The sequence below is a fragment of the Macaca fascicularis genome, chromosome 10 (assembly GCF_037993035.2).
Source record: "Macaca fascicularis isolate 582-1 chromosome 10, T2T-MFA8v1.1".
NCBI classification, from domain to species: Eukaryota; Metazoa; Chordata; class Mammalia; order Primates; family Cercopithecidae; genus Macaca; species Macaca fascicularis.
The window spans coordinates 16113425-16133616 of NC_088384.1; the positions used below are offsets into that span (position 1 = coordinate 16113425).

The window sequence follows — 20192 nt, forward strand, 5'->3', positions numbered from 1 at the left end:
GGATGACCATGGCCTCTTCATTTTGGCTGACACTTTAAGAAGGTTGACCTCAGTTTCTAAAGTAAGGTGTCAAACCAAGAGCAAAATTTTCAAAGCATTTGGCCAAGAACTGGCTCCTTGACTCTTGTACTTCTCACGTTTGTCGAAGATATACAATAGTCAGCAGGAGGATTTCCTGCGAAAGAGAATCGCTGTGGCACACTATAGTATGCTGTGAAAGGGACTGCCCTTAGCTCAAGCCTAAAGAGCTAGCTAGACATGTTTCCCTGAGCGGAGTGGCTCTGTGGGCCACTGTCCTCTGCCTGATAAATCTCGCGTGTGACAGACTGACTGGGTTAGATGCTAAAGATCCCGGTAAACTCAGAACAACTTACACTTCTAGAGTTGATTGGGGTAGAGGGTGTGAGTTTCATATGCACCTAATGTGGACTGACCACAACAGGAAGTAGGCATGGCAGTGCCTTAGGCCCTGTCCAGTAGAACACCCCAGAGAGGCAAAAAGCCTTTGCACAGAGAGTCAAAAGGTGTCAGAAGATTCCTTGGGGCTGCAGAGGGACGAAGCAACTAACCTAGTTTTCTTCTGTCTTCAAGTTCCTCCATCTCTAGGACCTTGTCTCCATCTGCCTGGTTGAAGCCACTGCCCCATTCAGGTTCAGTCGAAGGGATAGGGGGAGAGAGTGTGGAAGAGGTACACCTGGAAGATAGGGATGCATAGAACTGCATAGAGGCCTCTGCAGATGACAGGTTCCTACTGACAGCAGGAAACAATCTCCAAAATAATCCATGAGATTTTAATGCTATCGTTAACCATTGGCCATACTTGGAGTATGACACCATCTTCCCAAAGTGCCGTAGTAACTAGGCGAAGAAGAACCTCCCTGCTCTTCTCCCTCCACCCGTTCTCAGCCTCTTCTCCCTCCACCCCCAAACCCACCTCCCAAGAATGGAGGAGAGAGGAACCAGAAGTAGCTAAAGGGAGAGAAGGCAAGTGAGAAAAGTGAACTGTCCACCCTTCTCTTCCCGAGTCTCCAGCTTTTTGTGTGCAGTAGACCACCGCTAGGGGAGGGAAGGAAACTCTTTAGAATGAAGACTGGAAATTTGATGATCACACTGGCCAAGGAATTTTAGTTGAGACTGTACTTATTAGTTAAAATGCCTATGGTATATTCTGTTTTTCAAGAGAGATGGGGAAAATCATGGGATAGTCCAAGTTTTCATCTGGGGATGGGGGTTGGATGTGAATAAGTGCTCAGAGTCAATTATTTTAATTTTTATTTATTTCTTTATTTATTTTTGAGGCGGAGTTTCGGTCTTGTTGCCCAGGCAAGAGTGCGATGGCATGATCTCGGCTCATTGCAACCTCCACCTCCCGGGTTCAAGCGATTCTCCTGCCTTAAGCCTCCCAAGTAGCTGGGATTACAGGCATGCACCACCGTGCTTGGTTAATTTTGTATTTTTAGTAGAGACAAGGTTTCTCCATGTTGGTCAGGCTGGGCTCGATCTGCCTGCCTTAGCCTCCCAAGGTGCTGGGGTTACAGGCATGAGCCACAGCGCCTGGCATGCTCAGAGCCAATTTAAAGCAGCCTTGGGAGCCTAGAGCTGCTTTCTGATTTCATCTGCTAAGTGGAGCTTGTTTGAAGTCAGACCGCCCGTGGTGTCCCAAGGCTGGTCCATTGCATTAGGGTGGCTGCTTGGAGATAACCGACTGGTCAACCAGGTCCCTCCTCTTTTCCACAGTGGAGTCACTGCTGGGCATGGGGCCACCTAGCAAAGGACTGCATCTCTCAGGCCTTCTCATAGGTAGGTACAGTCACACGGCTGGGCTCTTGCCATTGCTAGAAAGCGGAAGTGATAAGTCCATCGCCCTGAAAACAGCAGGTGTACCTCTTCCACACTCTTTTCCCCTATTTCTTCTGCTGAACCTGAATGTTGCAGTGGCTTCAACCATGCAGATGGTGACAAGGTCCTAGAGATGGAAGAACCTGAAGACTGAAGAAACCAGGTGGAGCAGAGTGACTTCACCATGAAAAATAAGTTGGGTTCTTCTCTTGTGACAGCAGCTCAGCCTTTTATTGTGAGCAGAAGAGCACCCCATTTTCTGAGTTCCCTGAACCACATCCAGACACTGCACCCCAACTCACTGGACTCTCCCGCCAGAGAGCAACCCCTCAGCTGGCTCGGTTTTAACAGCCCTGGAGACAAAAATGTGCTTTGGAATCAGACATGGTTTCTCATCCAGCTCTGCTCCTTCCTGGCTGTGCAACTTTGGACAAGTGATTTAACCTCTCTGAACTCCATTCCCTCTTATCCAAAAAGGGATTCCAGCTAGCTCTGCCATGAGGATCCAATGAGAGGATGCAGGTAAAAAGCTCAGCACAGTGCTTGGCACAGAGTAAGGTCTTCGCAAAGGTCAGCTTCTTTCCCTTCCCCCATTCCCGGCAGCCTTCACTGCTGAGCCCCTGGCAGGCCTCCCATCAGCCCCCACCAAACCGTGACGCAGACTGAAGTTTTTCTTTCGAGTAAGTGACAGGTTCAGGGAGGCGGAACAGAACAAGTACTTAGAGTTCACAGCACAGAATTCTTTGAAATCATAATCTCAATGCTCCCTTCCTAGGGTCGGGGGATTAGCCGGCTATCCTGGGCTTGGCTCTAAATGGTCTCACCGTGAAGGGAATTTTCCTACAATCTTAACCTACCTGCTGTCCCAGGGCTAAGGAGACACGTGTCTTTCTCCTCTGTGGCAGCCCGTCACTGTTAACCCCATTCCAGGGCAAGGACTGTGGGATGCAGGGAACAAGGAGTGGGGCTAGAGCTGGGGCTGGGGTGAGCATGTTCTGTTTGGTGATGATTGGAATGCTGTGAGTTATGCAATAGGAATATCAATTCCTTCTAGCAGAGACCATCAGGGCTGCGAGAGGCTGTTGGTGTGTATCCGGTCCTGATGCCTTCCTCCTGCCTCCCATTTACTCATGAAGAAAAGGAGGCCTGGGAGGGGACGAGACTTATTTGCAGACCCACATAGAGAAAGGGAGTGGCAGCGGCGGGCTGGGCTCCAGCGGGACACTGTGGAGTCCTGGCTTTGTGCACCAGCGCCCTTGTTATGGTGCAGCGCTGACTGCGATGCAGAAAGGAGCATTTGCCTCCATGCTTCATGTGTATGAGAACCAGGATCTAGAAAGTGTCCGAGGGACACACTGACCTTCTGTGGCTGGTGTGGGCAAAGGATTGGAGGGAAGCTGGGCTGCTAGATTATCAGAAGCTGGGAGAGGGGCCCCCAGGTAGGCAGAAGTTAGGAGATATGTCCCCAGGTAGGCAGAGGTTAGGAGCCGAGCCCCCAGGTAGGCAGAGACTAGAAGCAGGGTCCCCCAGGTAGGCAGAGGCTGAAAGCAGGGCCCCCAGATATGCAGAGGCTGGGAGTGGGGCCCCCAGGTAGGCAGAGGCTGTGAGTTCTCCAGCTCCCCACACCACGGACTTGCGTGGTCTTGCCTCCACCACTGCCTGGCTCTGTTTGTTTTGTGGATGTCTGTGCAGAGGTTGTGGCTTCTCAATGGACAATGTGGTTCCCAGTGGACCTTATACTGACTGTCTCTCAACCTCCTTTAGGGCCTGGCTCCCTGATCCTGCTGGTGGCATTTGCTGATCAAAAGAACAGACTGTTTCCACCTCCTGGATGCAAACTCTTTCTTCATCCAGACGGAGATCAGACAGCCTCTGGTGTTGAATCCCTCATCTGCCACTTCACCAGCTGTGCCATCTTGGACAAAATATGGAGCTCTCTGAACCTAAATGCTCAGATTGGGTGAACATGAGTGGGCTTCCTTCAGGGCTGGGTGATAGGATGGCGTGAGACCCGCCGGGTAAAACACACAGTGGACACTCATGACTTTCTCCTTTCCCTCTGCCCAGGGAAACCTCTCAGTCCCAGGGGCACGTTCGGTGTCGGTCAGGACCCAGACCTTCTCCCTCAGCCTCCACTTGCCATCCTCACCTACATCCTGTCTCACTTCACAGGAGGGCTCATGCTGTGAGCCCCGTGTCTACTGGGTTCCGTCCAGAATGCGGTCCAACAAATCCACCACACGCAGGTGGGGGTCGTGTCCTGGCCCCCGGGGTTGAGTCTAAGTGAGGCTGCCCACACTCAGTATTTGAGGCCAGATAATTCTCAGTGCGGTGGGGGTGGAGGGGCAGCCTGTGCACTGGAGGATACTGAACGGTGTTCCTGGCCTCCACCCACCAGGTGAGAGCAGCAGCCCTAGCCCCAGGCTCGGAAAAGGTTTCCAGAGATTGCCAACTGTGCCCTGGAGGTGAAATTGCTGCTGTACAGGAACCATGAAGAACTAAGACACAGAGAACCTCCTGGAGCTAATGGTCCACAGGGGCCCCTCCTGTGTGGACACAGACACCTCGGTACACAAACCTGGAGGACCCAGGAGGACCAAGCTGAAGGAGAGCATCACCTTCCATCTGGGGGTCTTATCCCCCTCCCCCGACACTTAAACTTGAAGGTGGACTCAGTGCTGACCCTCAGGGCCAGGGCTCTCAGCAGGTGCATTTTGGGCGGGAAAGGCCAGCTTTGATCGGGGAGGGGGCACACCTCCTCTTGGACACACGAAAAATACACATGGGCAAGGACACGGCTTTGTAACAAACTCACTTTTATTGATAGTGTACACGGAGATCCATGGCAGCGGGGCTGTGCCTGGGAGACAGCGGGCCACACACTGGTGCAGCCAAGGTGCCTGGTCTGCTCAGAGGGCTCAGGCGCGGGGTGGGGAAGAGGACAGAGGCGGGGTTGGAGCTGCTGCGTTCAGCACAGACGCAGGCAGGGGCCAAGGCTGAGATGCAGGTGCAGGTATGCAGAGCTGGGGCTGGAGCATGTGTACATCTGTGTGTACATCTGTGTGTACTTGTATGTACATTGGCATGGGGTACACAATATCTACAGGGACCCTCACAGACTGATCTAGGGAGAGGGTTGAGGACAAGATGTCCCAAAGCCCTGAAGGCCCCAGGGGCCAAGCATCAAGAGAGGGGGCACATCGTGGTAGGTACCGAATGCCCAGCACTAGCTTGCTTCTGCCACCCACAGACTTGCTGTGTGACCTGGGGGAAGTTACTAACCCTCTCTGGACCTCAGAAAGACCCATTATATGATCACTAAGGTTCCTTAGGGCCCGAAAACTTCCATATGTTTAGAGAGATTAAAATACAAAATATACTTGTTAAGAGCTGATGACAAGGGCCTTTGGTTTATGGGTTCAAACCCACCATGCCTGAGTACATGGTTGGACCCAGCATAGCCCAATCCCGGGCACAAGGAGAAGACCTGCCCTGAGCTTTTCTGTTGGACCCCTCCCAGGCTCAGTTCTGGGTCCCAGCTGCTCCTCCCTGCCTCCCCACCGCTGTGTGTGCAGAAGGTGGTGGGGCAGCAGGGGCCAGGGCTGGGGACCCTCTTGGTTTCCTAGGACACAGTGAACCCAGCACCCAGTAGGTGCTTAATAAATGCTTGAGGAATGAGTACAGTAGAGGACAGCCTGGTTCTAGGTGGAGCTGTACCCTGAACTTGCTAGGGGACAGGGTTGTGGCTTGGGGCTCATCATGTCCCCTCCGAGTCTCAGTGGTATCCTCTGTGAAATGGGAGCATTAAAAAAAGCAGCCCTGGCCTGTCCACCCCACGCTTGTGCAATTGTCTGTAAACCGTGGAGTTCAATGGCGGAGGTCAATGTCTAGGTGCAGACAGGCCATGGAAACCCTGTTTGGGAATAGAGGAGGAAGGCATCCCCAGAGGAGGCCGTGGATCTGAACTGGGTGAGGGCCTGGCCAAGAAGGGAGTCACTAGGCTTTTACAGTACAATGATTTCCATTTCTACTGCTATACATGACATGAAAACAGCTGCAACCACAACAAAGCACAACTGTCGGGCGGAGGGACCTGGGAGAGGAGGCTGAGGAACGTGGTCTAGGGGTGGGCGTGGTCTAGGAGGCGTGGCCACGCCCCCTTCAAACACACAGACGCCACTGGCTCAATGTCAGGGGCAGCTGAGGGCTAACTTGTGTGTGTGCTGGGGGTGGGAGGGGGTGCAGAGGCAGCTAACCCAGAGGGTAGGAGTTGCAGGGCTGGGAGAGAAGTTCTCCCAGCTGCCACCCAAACCAAGCTGGGTGTTATGCCAGGAGAGAGGAGACCTTTCTCATCTGGCCTTCCGTGTCCTTTGCATCCTGAGACTTGTCCCAGGAGGCTCCATATGACGCAGCAATCCTCACCCCTCTGGGATCAACATTCCTTCCAACCCCAGGAGAGGAAGGTGTGAGGCTGCAGAGATGTGTCCTCCCAAAGAGGAGCTGAAACCACCAAGGAGCTGTGGACAAGGGGACTCAGGAAAGCTGTGAGAAGGCAGACGGATGTGCGGAGGCCAGCGCCCGGGGGCCTCCAATCTGTGCCTAAGGTCTGTGAACAAGACTGCTGCGGGGGCCTCGGTGGGGGGATGCGCACAGCGGGCATCTGGGGCCACCTCCCTGAAGGCACTGGCCAAGCCCCGCCCCAGCATCCCTCGCTCACTGGATGGTGCACTTGTCCCTCTCGCGGGCCTGGCCTTCTCGAAGGACCTTGGCCTTGATGTACTTGAGGTCACTGTTGACGCTGGGGCGGCGGGCGAAGGGCGAGACCATGCCATAGGCGTCCATCTCCTTGACGCGGCGCATGCAGAAGGGCCTGGGGTGGAAGGCGTCACCGTACTGCACGGAGATCTTGCGATGCAGGGCGGGGCTCATCTCGTGCGGCAGCTTGGCCATGCTGAAGAGCACGTAGAACATCTCGTCCACATTGGTGTTCTTCTTGGCCGACACCTCGAAGTAGGCGCAGTTCTCGTCGCCGGACACCAGCAGCTCGGCCTCGGTGGTGGGCACCTGGCGGCAAAGCTCGCCATGGTCGTTCTTGTTGCCACAGATGACCATGGGCAGCTCTGCCGCCTCCTTGGTCTTGTTCTTCAGGCAGGACTTGACCTCTAGGATCTGCTTCTGGAGGCGCTTGACCTCATCGAAGGACTCCCGGTTATCCAGGCTGAACACCAGGATGAAGACATCCCCTGCAGGGAGAGAGCCCAGGCAGTGAGTTCACCGGCCAGCTGTGACGCCTGCCCTCCTCTGGCCACAGAACACCAGTCCTAACAGCTGGGAGTCACAGGTGCCCTGAAGCAGTTATGCGGCGTAACTGACTTAACCTACGCAGCGAGTCTTTGGGGTAGCTGCGATTATTCTCCCCGTTTTCCAGGGCAGGAAACTGAGGCTGAGGGGGTTGAAGCCTCTGTTCACAGTCGTATAGCTAACACGTGGACCACTTGGTTCAAATACAGTCAACTCACTTCACATTTCCTTGCAGGGCTGCAGAGGGGTGGGTGATTTGTGTGGACTGTGTTCAGATAATAAGAATCATTTCTATGAGCGCAGGTGGCCTGCCTGTTTTGCTCAATGCCTAGTTTGCATCTGGCCTCATCCACTTAGCTGCCAGCAGACTTGAGCAGATCACGAAACCTCTGTAACCTCAGTTTCTCTGTCTGTTTCATGCAGATGAAATATTACCTTGCAGGATAATTTTGAGAGTTATGCAAGATAATGAATGGACAGTGGTACATGCTCAGTGGCCTCAGGTGTCAGTAACGATGAGAATGAAGGCCTACTGGGGGCCAAGCACCGGGTATGTGCTCCAGGCCCATTGTTCTCTTGATTCCTCACTATGCCTCTGTCAAGGAGATTTTGTTACCTTTGCGTTACAGGTGAGCAAACTGAGGCTCAGAAAGGGCATGCCGCCTGTCCAAGATCACACAGCTTCCGCGTGGCTAGGCTGAGATTTCTACCTGATTCTGTCCTCACCTAGCTAGTGCCTGGCACCCGGTGGATGCTCTCTGCTTCTCAAATAAATCATGGGATGAAAAAGTGAGCGCTGGCCTCCAAGGCCCACACTGCCTCCAGGATAACTCACCACATCACTCAAGGCAGGGTTGTGAATCTGAAACAGGGGCTGCTGTGGAGATGGTGGGGTGGTGAGGAGGCTGTCTGGACTGGTGCCTCCATCCCGATTTCCAGCTCTTAACAAGCACCTTCCTCACTTTTGCTTAAACTCCTTTTTTTCTTTCTTTTTTTTTTTTGAGATGAAGTCTTGCTCTGAGGCCCAGGCTGGAGTGCAGTGGTGTGATCTTGGCTCACTGCAACTTCCGCCTCCTGGATTTAAGTGATTCTCCTGCCTCAGCCTCCGGAGCAGCTGGGATTTCAGGCGCCTGTCACCACGTCTGGCTTTTTTTTTTTTTTTTTTGAGACAGAGTTTCACTCTTGTTGCCCAGCCTGGAGTGCAATGGCGTGATCTCAGCTCACTGCAACCTCCGCCTCCCGGGTTCAAGCGATTCTCCTGCCTCAGCCTCCTGAGTAGCTGGGATTACAGGCGCCCTGTAATTTTGAGACCACACCTGGCTAATTTTTTGTATTTTTAGTAGACAGGGTTTCACTGTGTTAGCCAGGCTGGTCTCGAACTCCTGACCTCAAGAGATCTACCCACCTCGGCCTCCCAACGTGCTGGAATTACAGGCGTGAGCCACTGCATCCAACCACTTTTGCTCAAACTCTTGATAGCCTTGTGGTGTGACAAGATCCCTGTCTCACAGATGAGGAAACTGAGGCCCAGAGGAGTCAGCAACTGGCCCAAGTTCTCGAGAAGAGAAGCAAGCAGCTCCAGCTTCTGGCAGAACGGCTGCCACCTTCCTCTGCACCCCCAGAGCACATCATTTGCTCCCACTTCATGGCACATGGCACATTCAGAATGGTGTCCAGGCCAAGGGTGTGCTCCAAACAGTGAGCTCAGGCACAGAGGAGGGTTCCATCACCCACTCATCCTGGTCTCCCCAGGGCCTGGCACACAGTGTTCACCGAGGCAGGCTGAAGGGATGTGAGGTGATGGAAGAAACTGCAGTGTGGGCTCTTCTGAAAGGCACTTGCAAGGCAGCGTCAGCTTGGCAACTCTTCCTTCTTGGGCTGCCAAACCCCATCCCATTAGGCTAATCCGGGGCCCCTGAGGACTCGTGGCCTTGACATATTCAAATGCGAGACTGCGATGCCAAGCATCAGAGATGCCTGTCTGGCAGCTGGAAGAAGAGCTGGTGGTGGAATTAATGGCTTTCAGAATTTCCTGAGCAGCAGGAAAATGAGGTTGAAAAAATGAGGTTCCACCAGGTTGGAAAATGAGGCACGGGTTGGTGTGTGAAAAAAACAAGCATCAGACAGATGTACTCAGAATGATATGCGCTGTAAAAAAGAGACAGACAAAAATACTCTCCATTGTGGGAATACAAATACGAATGCCAATGTAGTCACGGAGGCCCGGAAGGCTCCATGCCAGACTGCCAGGGTGGCCACCTCCGGGGCAGGGGCAGGAGCGTGGGATTGGGGACACGGGTCAAAGGGGCATTAGCTTTATCTGTAGCGTTTGCAGGAGGGTGTGTTTGTGTATTACTTGTGTCACTGAAAATTCATGCTGAAAATATGCACGTGCTTCCTCTCTACATCTCCCCTCTCTTTCCCTCTGTCATTAGCCTTATTCATAGCAGTGGGTACCCAGTCCCCTCCCCGAGGCTGAGAGGGCTGACACCAATGCAATACCCGTCACTGCTGGAAGCTCCTGCTACAAGCCTTCTTGCAGTCCTCACAGCCTCCCTGCAGGGTATAAGCCCACTGTGTGGCTGGGGAGGCTGACTCAGACGGGATGCATGTGCCTCTGTTCACACATTTAAGCCAAGAGGCCCAGAGAGGATTCGAACACAAGTCGACCCAGGGCTCTCCTATCTACATGCCCCTTCTCCAAAACTGGGGGTGGAGTGGGGAGCTTGACTGCTATCTGGGTCAGATGCTCTGAAAAGCCAGCCTGGAAGAGAAAGCACTCAATGAGGGGCCACCCAGCAGCCTCAGTCTTGGCCTCGAGGCAGCGGCAGGGCTGGGCATAGCATGGGTTTCTCCATATAGAAGTATCTCAGTTGAAGGGTTATCTTAATGATGCCTAGAGAGTTGCCTGCTCACTCCTTCCCTTATCCCTGCTCAGCAACTTGAGGGGAGTGACTTGGGAAATGATTGTGTAGCTGGGAGTAGACCCACTACAAATGCTGACTCAACAGAAGACTCAGGGATTTATTGTGCACTTACTATCTGCTCACCAAGCGCCTTATGTATATTAATTCATTTAATTCTCACAGTGCCTTTAGGATGAGTGTTGATGCGATGCAACTTTACATGAGAATGCTGAGACACAAAGAGATAAAATCCCTTGCCTCGAGGTACAAAGCCGGGAAGCAGCAGAACCAGGACTCAGACCCAGGTGCTGGGTCCCGGGCTTGTCCTCTTAGTTACCATGCTAGTGCACAGCCCCTCAGCTCCACTCACCCTTTCTTCCCCCTCACCCCCGCCCCCCACAACCTCCCTGTCCCTCCTCACCCCTCCCAGCAGGGCTGAGAGGCTGCGGTGTGGCTTTGTCTGAAAGCACAAGAGCAGACTCCCTTTTCGAGCTGTGCTGCCATTGGAGTGAGTTACTTAACCTCTCTGGGCTTCGGTTTCCTCACTTGTAAAAAGGGAACGAATAACTATTTGTGAGGGCTAAATAACTACATGCCGGACAAGGGGGCTCACGCCTGTAATCCCAGTACTTTGGGAGGCCGAGGTGGGCAGATCACGAGGTCGGGAGATCAAGACCATCCTGGCTAACATGGTGAAACCCCATCTCTACTAAAAAGACAAAAAGTTAGCCGGGCGTGGTGGCACGTGCCTGTAGTCCCAGCTACTTGGGGGGCTGAGGCAGGAGAATCGCTTGGACCCGGGAGGCGGAGGTTGAAGTGAGCTAAGATCGCACCACTGTACTCCAGCCTGGGTGACAGAGCGAGACTCCGTCTCAAAAAAAATAAAATAAAATACACTACATGCCAAGCTCTAAGAACAGGGTCAGGCCCATAGCTTCTGATAAGTGTCAGCTACTGCCATCACCGTCACTATTACTATGACCAAGCCCCCTTCCCTTTGGTGACCACTGCCAGGATCCTGCCCTTACCTCTCTAGGAGGTGGCAAAGGCCTGGGGTGTGGGAGACCTGAGCCCCGAGGACTGACTGTGGGCCCCGGAGCTCTGGTGCGTGATCTCCTAGAGGAGGAAAGCAGCAGCCAGGGCATCATTCTGTTCGCTAGAAAGGAATATCCCTGGGGCATGCTGGTATCAGCTCCTGATCTGGAAGGCGGCCCCGACAGCCATGAGTAATCGATCCGGAGTCTAACAGAATGGAATTGGGGGGCCCAGACTCCATCACTAGTTCTAGCAAGTGGCAAAATCTCTCCGAGCCTCACTGTGCAGGGATGACGCCTGTCTCAGACGATGGCTATGCAAGTACTATGCAAACTGCCAAGTGCCCAGCACACTCCACACCCATGCCCCGGCCCTGCCACCCCAGCCCAAGCACCGGTGGGCCTCACCTGTGAGGATGGAGAGTCTGCGCATGGCGGGGAAGGGGTGGTTGCCGGAGGTATCCAGGATGTCCAGCTGGTACATGTCGCCGCGGATGTTGTACACCTTGCGGTGGAAGTCCTCAATGGTGGGTGTGTACTGGTCCTCGAAGCGCCCATTGAGAAAGCGAGACACAATGGAGCTCTTGCCCACCCGAGAGGCGCCCAGCACCACCATACGGTATGAGTTCTTGGCGGGCACACTGAGCGTGCAGTTCCCGCTGGACAAAGTCTTCATCATGGCTCGGGGCTGTGACAAAGCGAGAGAAGCAGACGTCAGGGGACCCTCGACCTGGCCCTGCCACCTCTTGTTAGAGGCCTTGGCCTCCTCTCTAGGGCCTCTGTCTAGGTCAATGGGAACCTCCGACGAGGTTCTAAGGGGCCTTGGAGTTCTACCCTCTCATTCATTCATGCCCTCTTCTTTACTCCTTCCTTCATCCACTCACTCACTTACCGTCCGTTCATTCATCCTTTCGTTTATGCAAGCCCCGGACTCCTGGGATTTGAATCCTTGCCTTCCCTCTAGCTACTGACCTTGGGCAAGTAGCTTAACCTCTCTAGAAGTCACTTTTCTCATCTACAAAATGAGCCCAAGTCATAGAGTTGTTGCAAAAGGCTCAGCACATGGTGAAGTCTCAAAAAGGGTATCTATCGTGAGAATCCGTTCTTTCCCTGGTTCATCCATCTGGCTTTCCAGGAGCCTGTGAGTCTAGGATAAGACACGGGGAAGGCACTAGCATGCATTTCTTAAGCCTGAGGCAGGAAGCGGTTCTGTGGTCATTCAGCCCTCCTGGGAAGAAGGGAAGGCTAGGTCCACACCACATGCTCCAAGCTGGATGCCTGGGGTTGCTCCTGCAGCCACCCACCTTTAGACCTGTGCTCTGCATCTGGCGGGCTCCCTCCGCTCCATGGCCTCCCGGATATTTTTGCCTCCCAGGCCCTAGGTGTTTACTTGCCTCCAGGAGACCCAGAGGCCCGGAGTAGAGGATGTGGAATGGGGAATAACTCATGGCTGGCTCAAGTTTCCTGCCCAACTCCAAAGGTTAATGGTTCTGGGGCAAACCCAGAGCTTTCTATGGGAGCCTCTTGACCTCATGAAAGAGGCCGACATGGATCCAAGCTCTTGTATAAGCAAACCCACAGGCTCCACCAGGCTCATCCCAAAGGCTCTTTACAGCCCAGCCCTCCTTCCTTTCCTACCTCAGTGCCCACCAGAATCCCTACCCCAGAACCCCTGACCCCAGTCACCCTAGTTAGTTTGAGCTCTGCTGAGATCGGCCTCCACTCCTTTGCTCATGCCACCCCTCTGCAGAACACCCTCCTCCCCTTAAGTTTCAGGATCTGGCTCAAGTGCCACCTGCTCTCTGAAGGCCTCTCTGATGTCCCCACCCTAGCAGGAATCCCTCCTCTCTTTTCAGCTCCTGAACTGCAGATGGGCACAGGCCTGCTGAAATGTCAATTCCCTCGGTCCTCTGCAGGCTGCCACAGGTTGTGCAGGTTGGCCACTGCACAAGGCACATGGCTGGGTGGGCAAGTGGGGGCTGCATCCCAGAGGTGGGGGCTGCATCCCAGAGGAAGGGGCATTTTGTGTAGAGGAAGACGCATTGTTTTTAAATTCACACAAAAAGCTGTATGTGCCCATACTTGGTCCCCACCCCAGGATGCCCCAAGTCGGTTTCCTTGAGTGCCTCCTCCATTAACCCAAGGTGCTTTCCAACACCATCGCTTCCTGGCTATCACGATGCTAAGGTCTGAGATGGCCACTCGAGGTGGAGAGGTTGCCTGCATGTGAGTCCCTGGCACACATCTGGATCTGCTCATCCTGCCCAACTACCAGCCTCTGTGCAGGAAACCGCCTCTCAAAAATACCTTTGTTATAAGTCCTGATTGGTGGTATTTGCCAATTTCCATGGCGTAAATGCTCCCACCACGGTCAATTCTAAGCTACCAATGTGACTTCGATGAATGAATCACAAAGGGACGCACACAATAAGCCAGCTCAGCACACGGCGGACCCCAGGCCTGGAGCCACAAGGACGGCAACTGCTGCCACTTGAGCCCATGCAGTGTGCCAAGCCCCGCACTAAGTATAGAAATAATCATAGCTGGCATTTATTTTGCAGCTAAAATATGCCAGAGTGTTCTAAGTGCTGCACACATGTTAACCTATTTCTCCCTTCAGTAACCCCAGAAAACAGGTGGTGTTATTCTCCAATTTACAGATGAGGCAACTGAGGCACAGAGAGGTTAAATTACTTGCTTACAGTTGCACAGCCAGTAACCAGCAGAGGAGAGGTTTGATCCCCGGTGGTCTGCTCTGAGCTCAGAAGGCTCTGTGACTAGCCTACTTGGTTAATAAGGGAGCCTGGGCAGTAGTTCAAGCCTAAGACCCCCACGTCCCCCACCCAGCTCCCACCTACAGCTGTCTTTGAATTTATCCCACAAAACTGCCATGCCATGTACACAGCAGGGGCTCAATAAACGGTCTGTGCATTCATCAAATGGTAAATGGCTCTCTCTTTGGGTTTGCCTGAAGCCCCCCTCTGGGACCTTCTTTCCTCAGCCTCAACCACCTGACTGGCCCAGGGGCCGTGCTAAGGAGGGCCCTCCCCTAGGGCAGCCCTGATGAGGTGCCCAGGGCATGCGTGTGGGAGGCAGGAAGTGAGAGAGAGGAGGGTGGAGAGAGGGCTGCCAGACCACAGCAGGGGAGCCCTTCTCAGTCTCTGCCGGGGAGCCCTTCTCAGTCTCTGCCAGGCTGTCTCAGCCAGCCTGGGCCTTCAGCAGAGATGGGGGGGAAAGAAGCCCTACCCCATGACAGCCCCCTCCCCAAGTCCCTCTGCAGACAGCTTGACTCTGCTGGTGGTCACTTCTGTCTAGACAGGACGGGAAAGGGGCCAGAAGCTCCCAGGGATAGTATGTGTCTCCATCACTGCCCTGCCCAGCCTCCAGCCCAGAGCTTGGTACAGACGAGCTGATAGCAATGACTTAATGAGCTTCAGGGAGTCAGAGAGAGGAGGCAGGAGTCAAAGAGGCAGAGAATCAGAGAGAGGAGGCAGGGAGTCAAAGAGAGGAGGCAGGGAGTCAGAGAGAGGAGGCAGGGAGTCAGAGAGAGGAGGCAGGGAGTCAAAGAGGCAGGGAATCAGAGAAAGGAGGCAAGGAGTCAAAGAGAGGAGGCAGAGGGTCAAAGAGGCAGGGAATCAGAGAGAGGAGGCAGGGAGTCAGAGAGAGCAGGCAGGGAATCAGAGAGAGGAGCAAGGAGTCAGAGAGAGGAGGCAGGGAGACAGAGAGGGGAGGCAGGGAGTCAGACAGAGGAGGCAGGGAGTCAGACAGAGGAGGGAGGGAGACAGAGAGAGGAGGCAGGGAGTCAGAAAGAGGAGGCCGGGTGTCAGAGAGGAGGCAAAGGGTCAGAGAGAGGAGGCAAGGTGACAGATAGAGGAAGCAAGGAGTCAGAAATAAGAGACAGGGAATCAGGGAGGGCAAAAAAGGAGAAAAAAAATCCTCTGTGGTTTTTATCTCTGAGAGAAGACTGATTCTTCACATGGCCTGAGCCACGTGGGGCTGTGTGAGACATCTGGACACCTGGACGCCAGGTGACAGTGCCTCTGTGGGCTCTGCCTCCTGCCTCCACATCTTTCTTCCCTCTCCTCCCCCAGAGGTGGCACCATGGGCACCCTTGTGGGCACGTCTCTCCTCTGCAGCCTGTTCTCCCTTCTCCATCCTCAGCCAGGCTGACCTCACACAGCAAGGAGCAGACAGGGATGAGTTTGAAGGGCCCTTTGGGAATTTGGAGTCCAATATCAATAACTGAATGGATTTCAGGAAGTCAGAGAGAGGAGGCAGGGAATCAGAGAGGGGAAGTAGGGAATCAGAGAGACGAGGCGCTGAGAGGCAGGAAATTCAACAGAGACCCCCTAACAACACAGGTATCCGAATGCACATACTGTGACTACTGACCCCGCCACAGGGCCATTCTGAGGACAGGTGGAAGCCAGAAAGTTCCCAGAGCAGAGATGAGGGGGCGCCATCCTGGGGGCACAGTAATCACAGCCAGGAAGGCATCCATCAGCCCACTTAACTGATGGGGACGTTGACGCTCAGAGAGGTTAAGTCACTTGCCCCACTTGACACAGCAGATGACTAGCTGGGCTGGGATCAGAACCAGGTTGTTTGGCTCCAAAGTCTGGGCTCTTAACTCTATGAAAACCCACTCCTGGCCAAAACCGGTCTTTTCCAAAACACTGTCTATCTCAGTGAAGCCTCAGCTGGCGTCATGCTGGGGGATGACCCCTGAGACATATTATATTCTCACTCCTTCTCTCCCTGTAGGCAGCAGAGCGGAAAGGGGGCAGGCACCTCCCAGGATTCTCCCCCAACCCTGCCAGCCACCTCCGAGCAAGTGCACCTGTGGATTCAACACTTCTTCTCCCTTAAGCCTGTCCCCCAGGGCCTGCCTGGAAGATGAAAGAGTCACACAGGCACAGGCAGCGGGACAAGAGTCTGGACGTGTTCTCCCGGTGTATGCCCCAGAGCCTGTTTCACTGCACTGCCCCTCCTCCACCCCCCATGCCTCCTCCATCAGCGCACACTCAGCCTCTCTGGACACGCACATTGCCGTCACTGGCCTCCAGCTGCCGCTCTGAGAGTCCAGGGGCTTGGCAAAGCCAACCCCACCACCCTTGGCAGCTCAGGTGGTAGAAGGTAGGCAGGCATCTGCTTCCGGCAGGCCAGCTCTGCCTCTCATCAGCCCGGCAGCCCTGGGCAAATGACTTGGCTCCCTGGGGCTCAGATTATTCCTCTGTTAATGGTAAGAAACAAACTCCCTGTGTGGCCCTGGGCTTCCAATAAGTCTGGAGGCTGACCCAGCTCCTGAGCCACAGCAAACCTGAACACATGCTGGGTTCTCTTCTTCGTGGCACTTTATCTTGGCAGCCGTGGGGCTGCCCAGTGAGGCTGGACTGGAATGCAGGCGCAGGTCTTGCAGGGAACCCATCTTGTCTCTGACACCACGGGAGGCCTGAGTCACCAGCTCCTGACCTGGCTGCTCCCTCCCAGCCTGGCTTCCCACCTTCCATGAGGTCTTGGACAACATCCCTTGTCATCCTCCCAGTGCTGGGGACAAGAGGAGGGGAGGGCACAGAGAGGCCTCCAGAGCTGCCTTCTGGGCCCTCTAAGACAGCTAAGTTACAGGAAACCCCTCCTGGGAAGGGGATCATTCAGGAAACTCACTCAGCACCAACCCAGAAAAAGCTCAAGAACTCTGGATAAGGAAGGCACTTCTTAATCTTCCTTCCCCACCTCCAGGTATGCAGGCTGCAGCCAGCTCCAGAAGGGGGACAGGAGTGTTTGGGGAAGTTGACTCGTCTTCCCTGAGCCCCGGTTTCCTCCTATTTAAATGGGCTATTACTCTAGCTCTTTAAATGGAAAGCCTCTGGCACCAAAACTAGAACATAGTAGAAGCTCAATAAATCTTTCTTTCCTGGGATAAGTAAAGGGTATAGCACCCAGTTTGACACATATAGTAGGTGCTCAACGAATTTAATTTTCTCCGGGTATGTAAAGTTGCCAGACGATCCCGGCACACAGTAGGTGCTCAATCAATTTCACTTTCTCTGGTCATCTAAGGAATCACTGAGCTTTCCTCCTCCAAGCCTCTACCCTTTCTTCCCGGCTGCTCCACTTCCCCCAGATCCCCAGCTCTACTGGGGTGTCTCCTACCTGGGAGTGGCGGGCCCGGCCTCTGGCACGGCTGGGAGAGCTGCCTGGAAGCGCTGAGAGCTGCGGGGAGCCGCCTGCTGCTCCAGCCGCCGAGCCTCCCAGACTCTGTGGTGACTCCCGGGTCACTGCGCGGGGATCCTCCCCTGCGCGGCTCGGGACGCCGGGCTGGGCGCGGCCGGGCAAGGAGGCGCAAGGGGCAGGTGCCCCATGGGTGGGCTCCGAGGGCTCGGCGGGGCCCGGGCAGGGGGCGGGCTCCGGCTCGCCGCCGCCGGCCCTGCCCTGCCCCGAGCCGGGAGCCTCCTGCTGAGCCAGGTGCCCGGAGGCTTGGGGACGTCCGATCCGGGGGTCCCCGCCTGCGGCTCTGGGGTTGGGAGCGGAGAGGTAGGGGCGACTCCGGTGATGAAGGAGCAGCCTCTAGAGACTCGGGGAGGGGGATCCTTTGGAGGTGACTGTGGGTGCGTGTCCCGGGTGGGCGAAACCTCCTGGTCGCCTATGCCACCTTCTCCGCCTGCTCCAAAGGAGGTCGCTCGGATCGGGGGTATCGGGCTGCGGGGCTCGGCCGCGGCCTCCTCCTCTGCCCGCGTCTGTGCAGCTCTCCCCGCGCTGGAGCGACGGCTTCTTTCTCCCCGCGCGGCGACGCCAGCAGCTGAAGGAGGAGCAGGGCGCTCTGCTCTGCTCTGCGCACGTGTGGGAGGGGGCCTTGAACGCCGCCCCAAGGTTTCGCAGCTCCAAGTTAGCACCAACCCAGCTCCTCCTCCTCCTTCACCTCCTCCTGTCCCCAGATGAGGAGAACTTTGTGTGTGGCCCTGGGTTCTCCCTCCTTCCCCCTCTCGCAGGCAGATGCCCCACTGTCACCCGCAGGGTGAAGAGGTCGCTGATCCCTCCGAAAGGTGGCAGAACCTCAGGCTCCTGATGGCGGTACCAGCGGCGCCCTCCCGCGCCCCTGCAAGAGTCGCCCACCTGCTCCTTCGGCCCCCAGCGAGCAGCGCCTCCCGCAGCCCAGCTTCAGCGTCTGCTCTCCAGAGCCGGCTCGCCCCGCCCCACCCCGGCGCCCCGCCCCGCCCCGGCGCCCGGCCAATGGGAGGCGGGTCCCGCGGCCCGGCCCCGCCCACCCCGTTCGCAGCCTGAGGGGCGCCGCAGTCTGCGGTTCCGCGTGTCCCGGCGCGTGGGGCCGGGGCCGCTGGGCGCGCGCACCTTGCCCAGAAGCCGGCACGGGCCTCGGAGGCTGACGTCTGCGCACGCGCTCACACGCACGCCCTGCCCGGCCGCAGGTGACCCTCATGGAGTCCGGCCGCCTGCCCACTTGGCCGGGGTCCCCAGCGGCTTGCGCCCGGCCAGGCCGAGGGCGCCACGGCTCCAGTGCCCTCCTCCTTCGCAGAAGTCCCCGGGTGCCCTCCCAGGTGTCCAACCTGTTTGTCCCAGCCGCCGCCTCCCTCCCGAGGTCACAGTGCCCACGGGACCCTGCGGACTGGCACATGGGCCATGCACGTGTCGCCCAGGGGGGCGGGGAGTCACCTTGGCTTAGTGGCCAGAGGTCTTCGAGGCATGCGAGTCGCAGAGAGCACTGCCCGGGGACACACCAGGTGCCTTGAGCATTGCCTCTCTTGTCTGCATTCTCCCTTCCCACCTTTAAATGAGGGGCTTGACCTAGGCCAGACATCGGACCTTCTCACTGGGCCATATCTCCACATCACTTATTACTTAATATATTTTTTTAAATACCAGATCCACTTTCCCCACCCCTTAAACACATTTTTTTTAGAGAATCATTATATCACTGCCTTAAATGGGAAACCAGTATCACTTGCCATAAATAGAAAGTAAGAGTTAAAATAAGCACAGTGAAAACAAAGCAAGGTTATTAAATTCTAGCTGGAAACTGTGGTCTGCCAAGGCTTGAGATGTGCCCTCAGTGAAAAAGGGAGATTGGCAAGATTTGGAGAGGTGTTAAATACCCATTAGCACCTAACAGAGACTTTCTCCTTCACGTATCAGGAGGCTTAAAAGAGAATGTTCTCATTGTGTGATACAGCAAAGGAATGCGATGCTGTGTCTGTGTCCCTCAGTTCCAGACCCCTGGACCTCAGGGATGTCTGCCAGCCTCACCCCCACCCCAGACCTGGCCTCCCTATCTCATGAAAGGCAGCAGGGGTCTGGGAGGGCACCTGAGGGGCCAGCTCCATTGGCTGAAAGATTGGCATTCAAGTCCTGTCTCAGTAACTACCTAGATGTCTGACCTTGGGCCAGTCATGAAAAGTCTCTGGGTCCTGGTTGTGCCATCTCCAAAATGGGTATAATATTGATGGGTCCGCAGAATGACAGAAGTACTAAAATGGCCTGGGATTTTGAATATGGAAAGTGACTTGCTTTGCTTGTCTCTGTGACATCTTGAGATTCTCCAGGAAAGTTAACCAGAGAGGATGGGGCAGGTGGAGGTGGAGGGTGCAGTACCTGTACTACCTGATTGTGTTTAATGCCCCAATTTAGGCCACAGAGGGGCTAAGGGGATGTGCCCAAGGTTACCTGGTGGCAAGTGGCAGGATCGCAGCCCGGTGCATTTTCCACATCCAGAGTTTGCCTCTGGGAACTGGCTTCAGTCCAGGAGGGTTTGTGCTGGGCATGACACACAAAGACTGTGAGCCTTGAGCTGGCAGTGAACTTGGCAGTGGGAGGTGAGCAGGGTGGCACGCTTCATCTGGAAGGCTGGGGTCAGGAGGACTCAGGTCGCTGGGCCAGCTCTGCCACCCCCATCACGGAAATGTGGCAGGCAGCCCAGGAACCCATTGCTCCCAGATTCTGCAGAGTTGTAAAACAGAATGGGTCATACCCCACTGACCATATCACTGTCGCGAGGGGAGCTGCATGTGGAGTGAGAAACCTGGGAGGTCCACTTGCCCCAGCGTCTGTGTTCTGCTCCTGCCCTCCCCCACTCCCAGTATGGTATGGCTCAGTCAATAAG

The 20192-nt window shown here is 55.2% G+C and overlaps 1 protein-coding gene and 1 long non-coding RNA gene across 2 annotated transcripts in view; one reads left to right on the top strand and one right to left on the bottom strand.

Moving 5' to 3' along the window:
* Positions 1-8358, top strand: part of LOC141407843 (uncharacterized) — a 38074-nt gene extending 29716 nt beyond the window's left edge. Inside the window, exon 2 of the long non-coding RNA XR_012418797.1 lies at positions 3604-8358. This is a non-coding gene — a long non-coding RNA (uncharacterized lncRNA). The remainder of the gene's footprint in view (positions 1-3603) is intronic.
* Positions 4639-17881, bottom strand: RASD2 (RASD family member 2). Its single transcript, XM_045363730.2, has 3 exons — positions 17234-17881; positions 11489-11768; positions 4639-7082 (listed from the first exon to the last, which is right to left on the bottom strand). Exons 2-3 carry the CDS (start codon positions 11757-11759, stop codon positions 6553-6555), a joined length of 801 nt encoding a protein of 266 aa, XP_045219665.1. The 5' UTR covers positions 11760-11768; positions 17234-17881; the 3' UTR covers positions 4639-6552.
* Positions 17882-20192: the final 2311 nt, after the last annotated feature.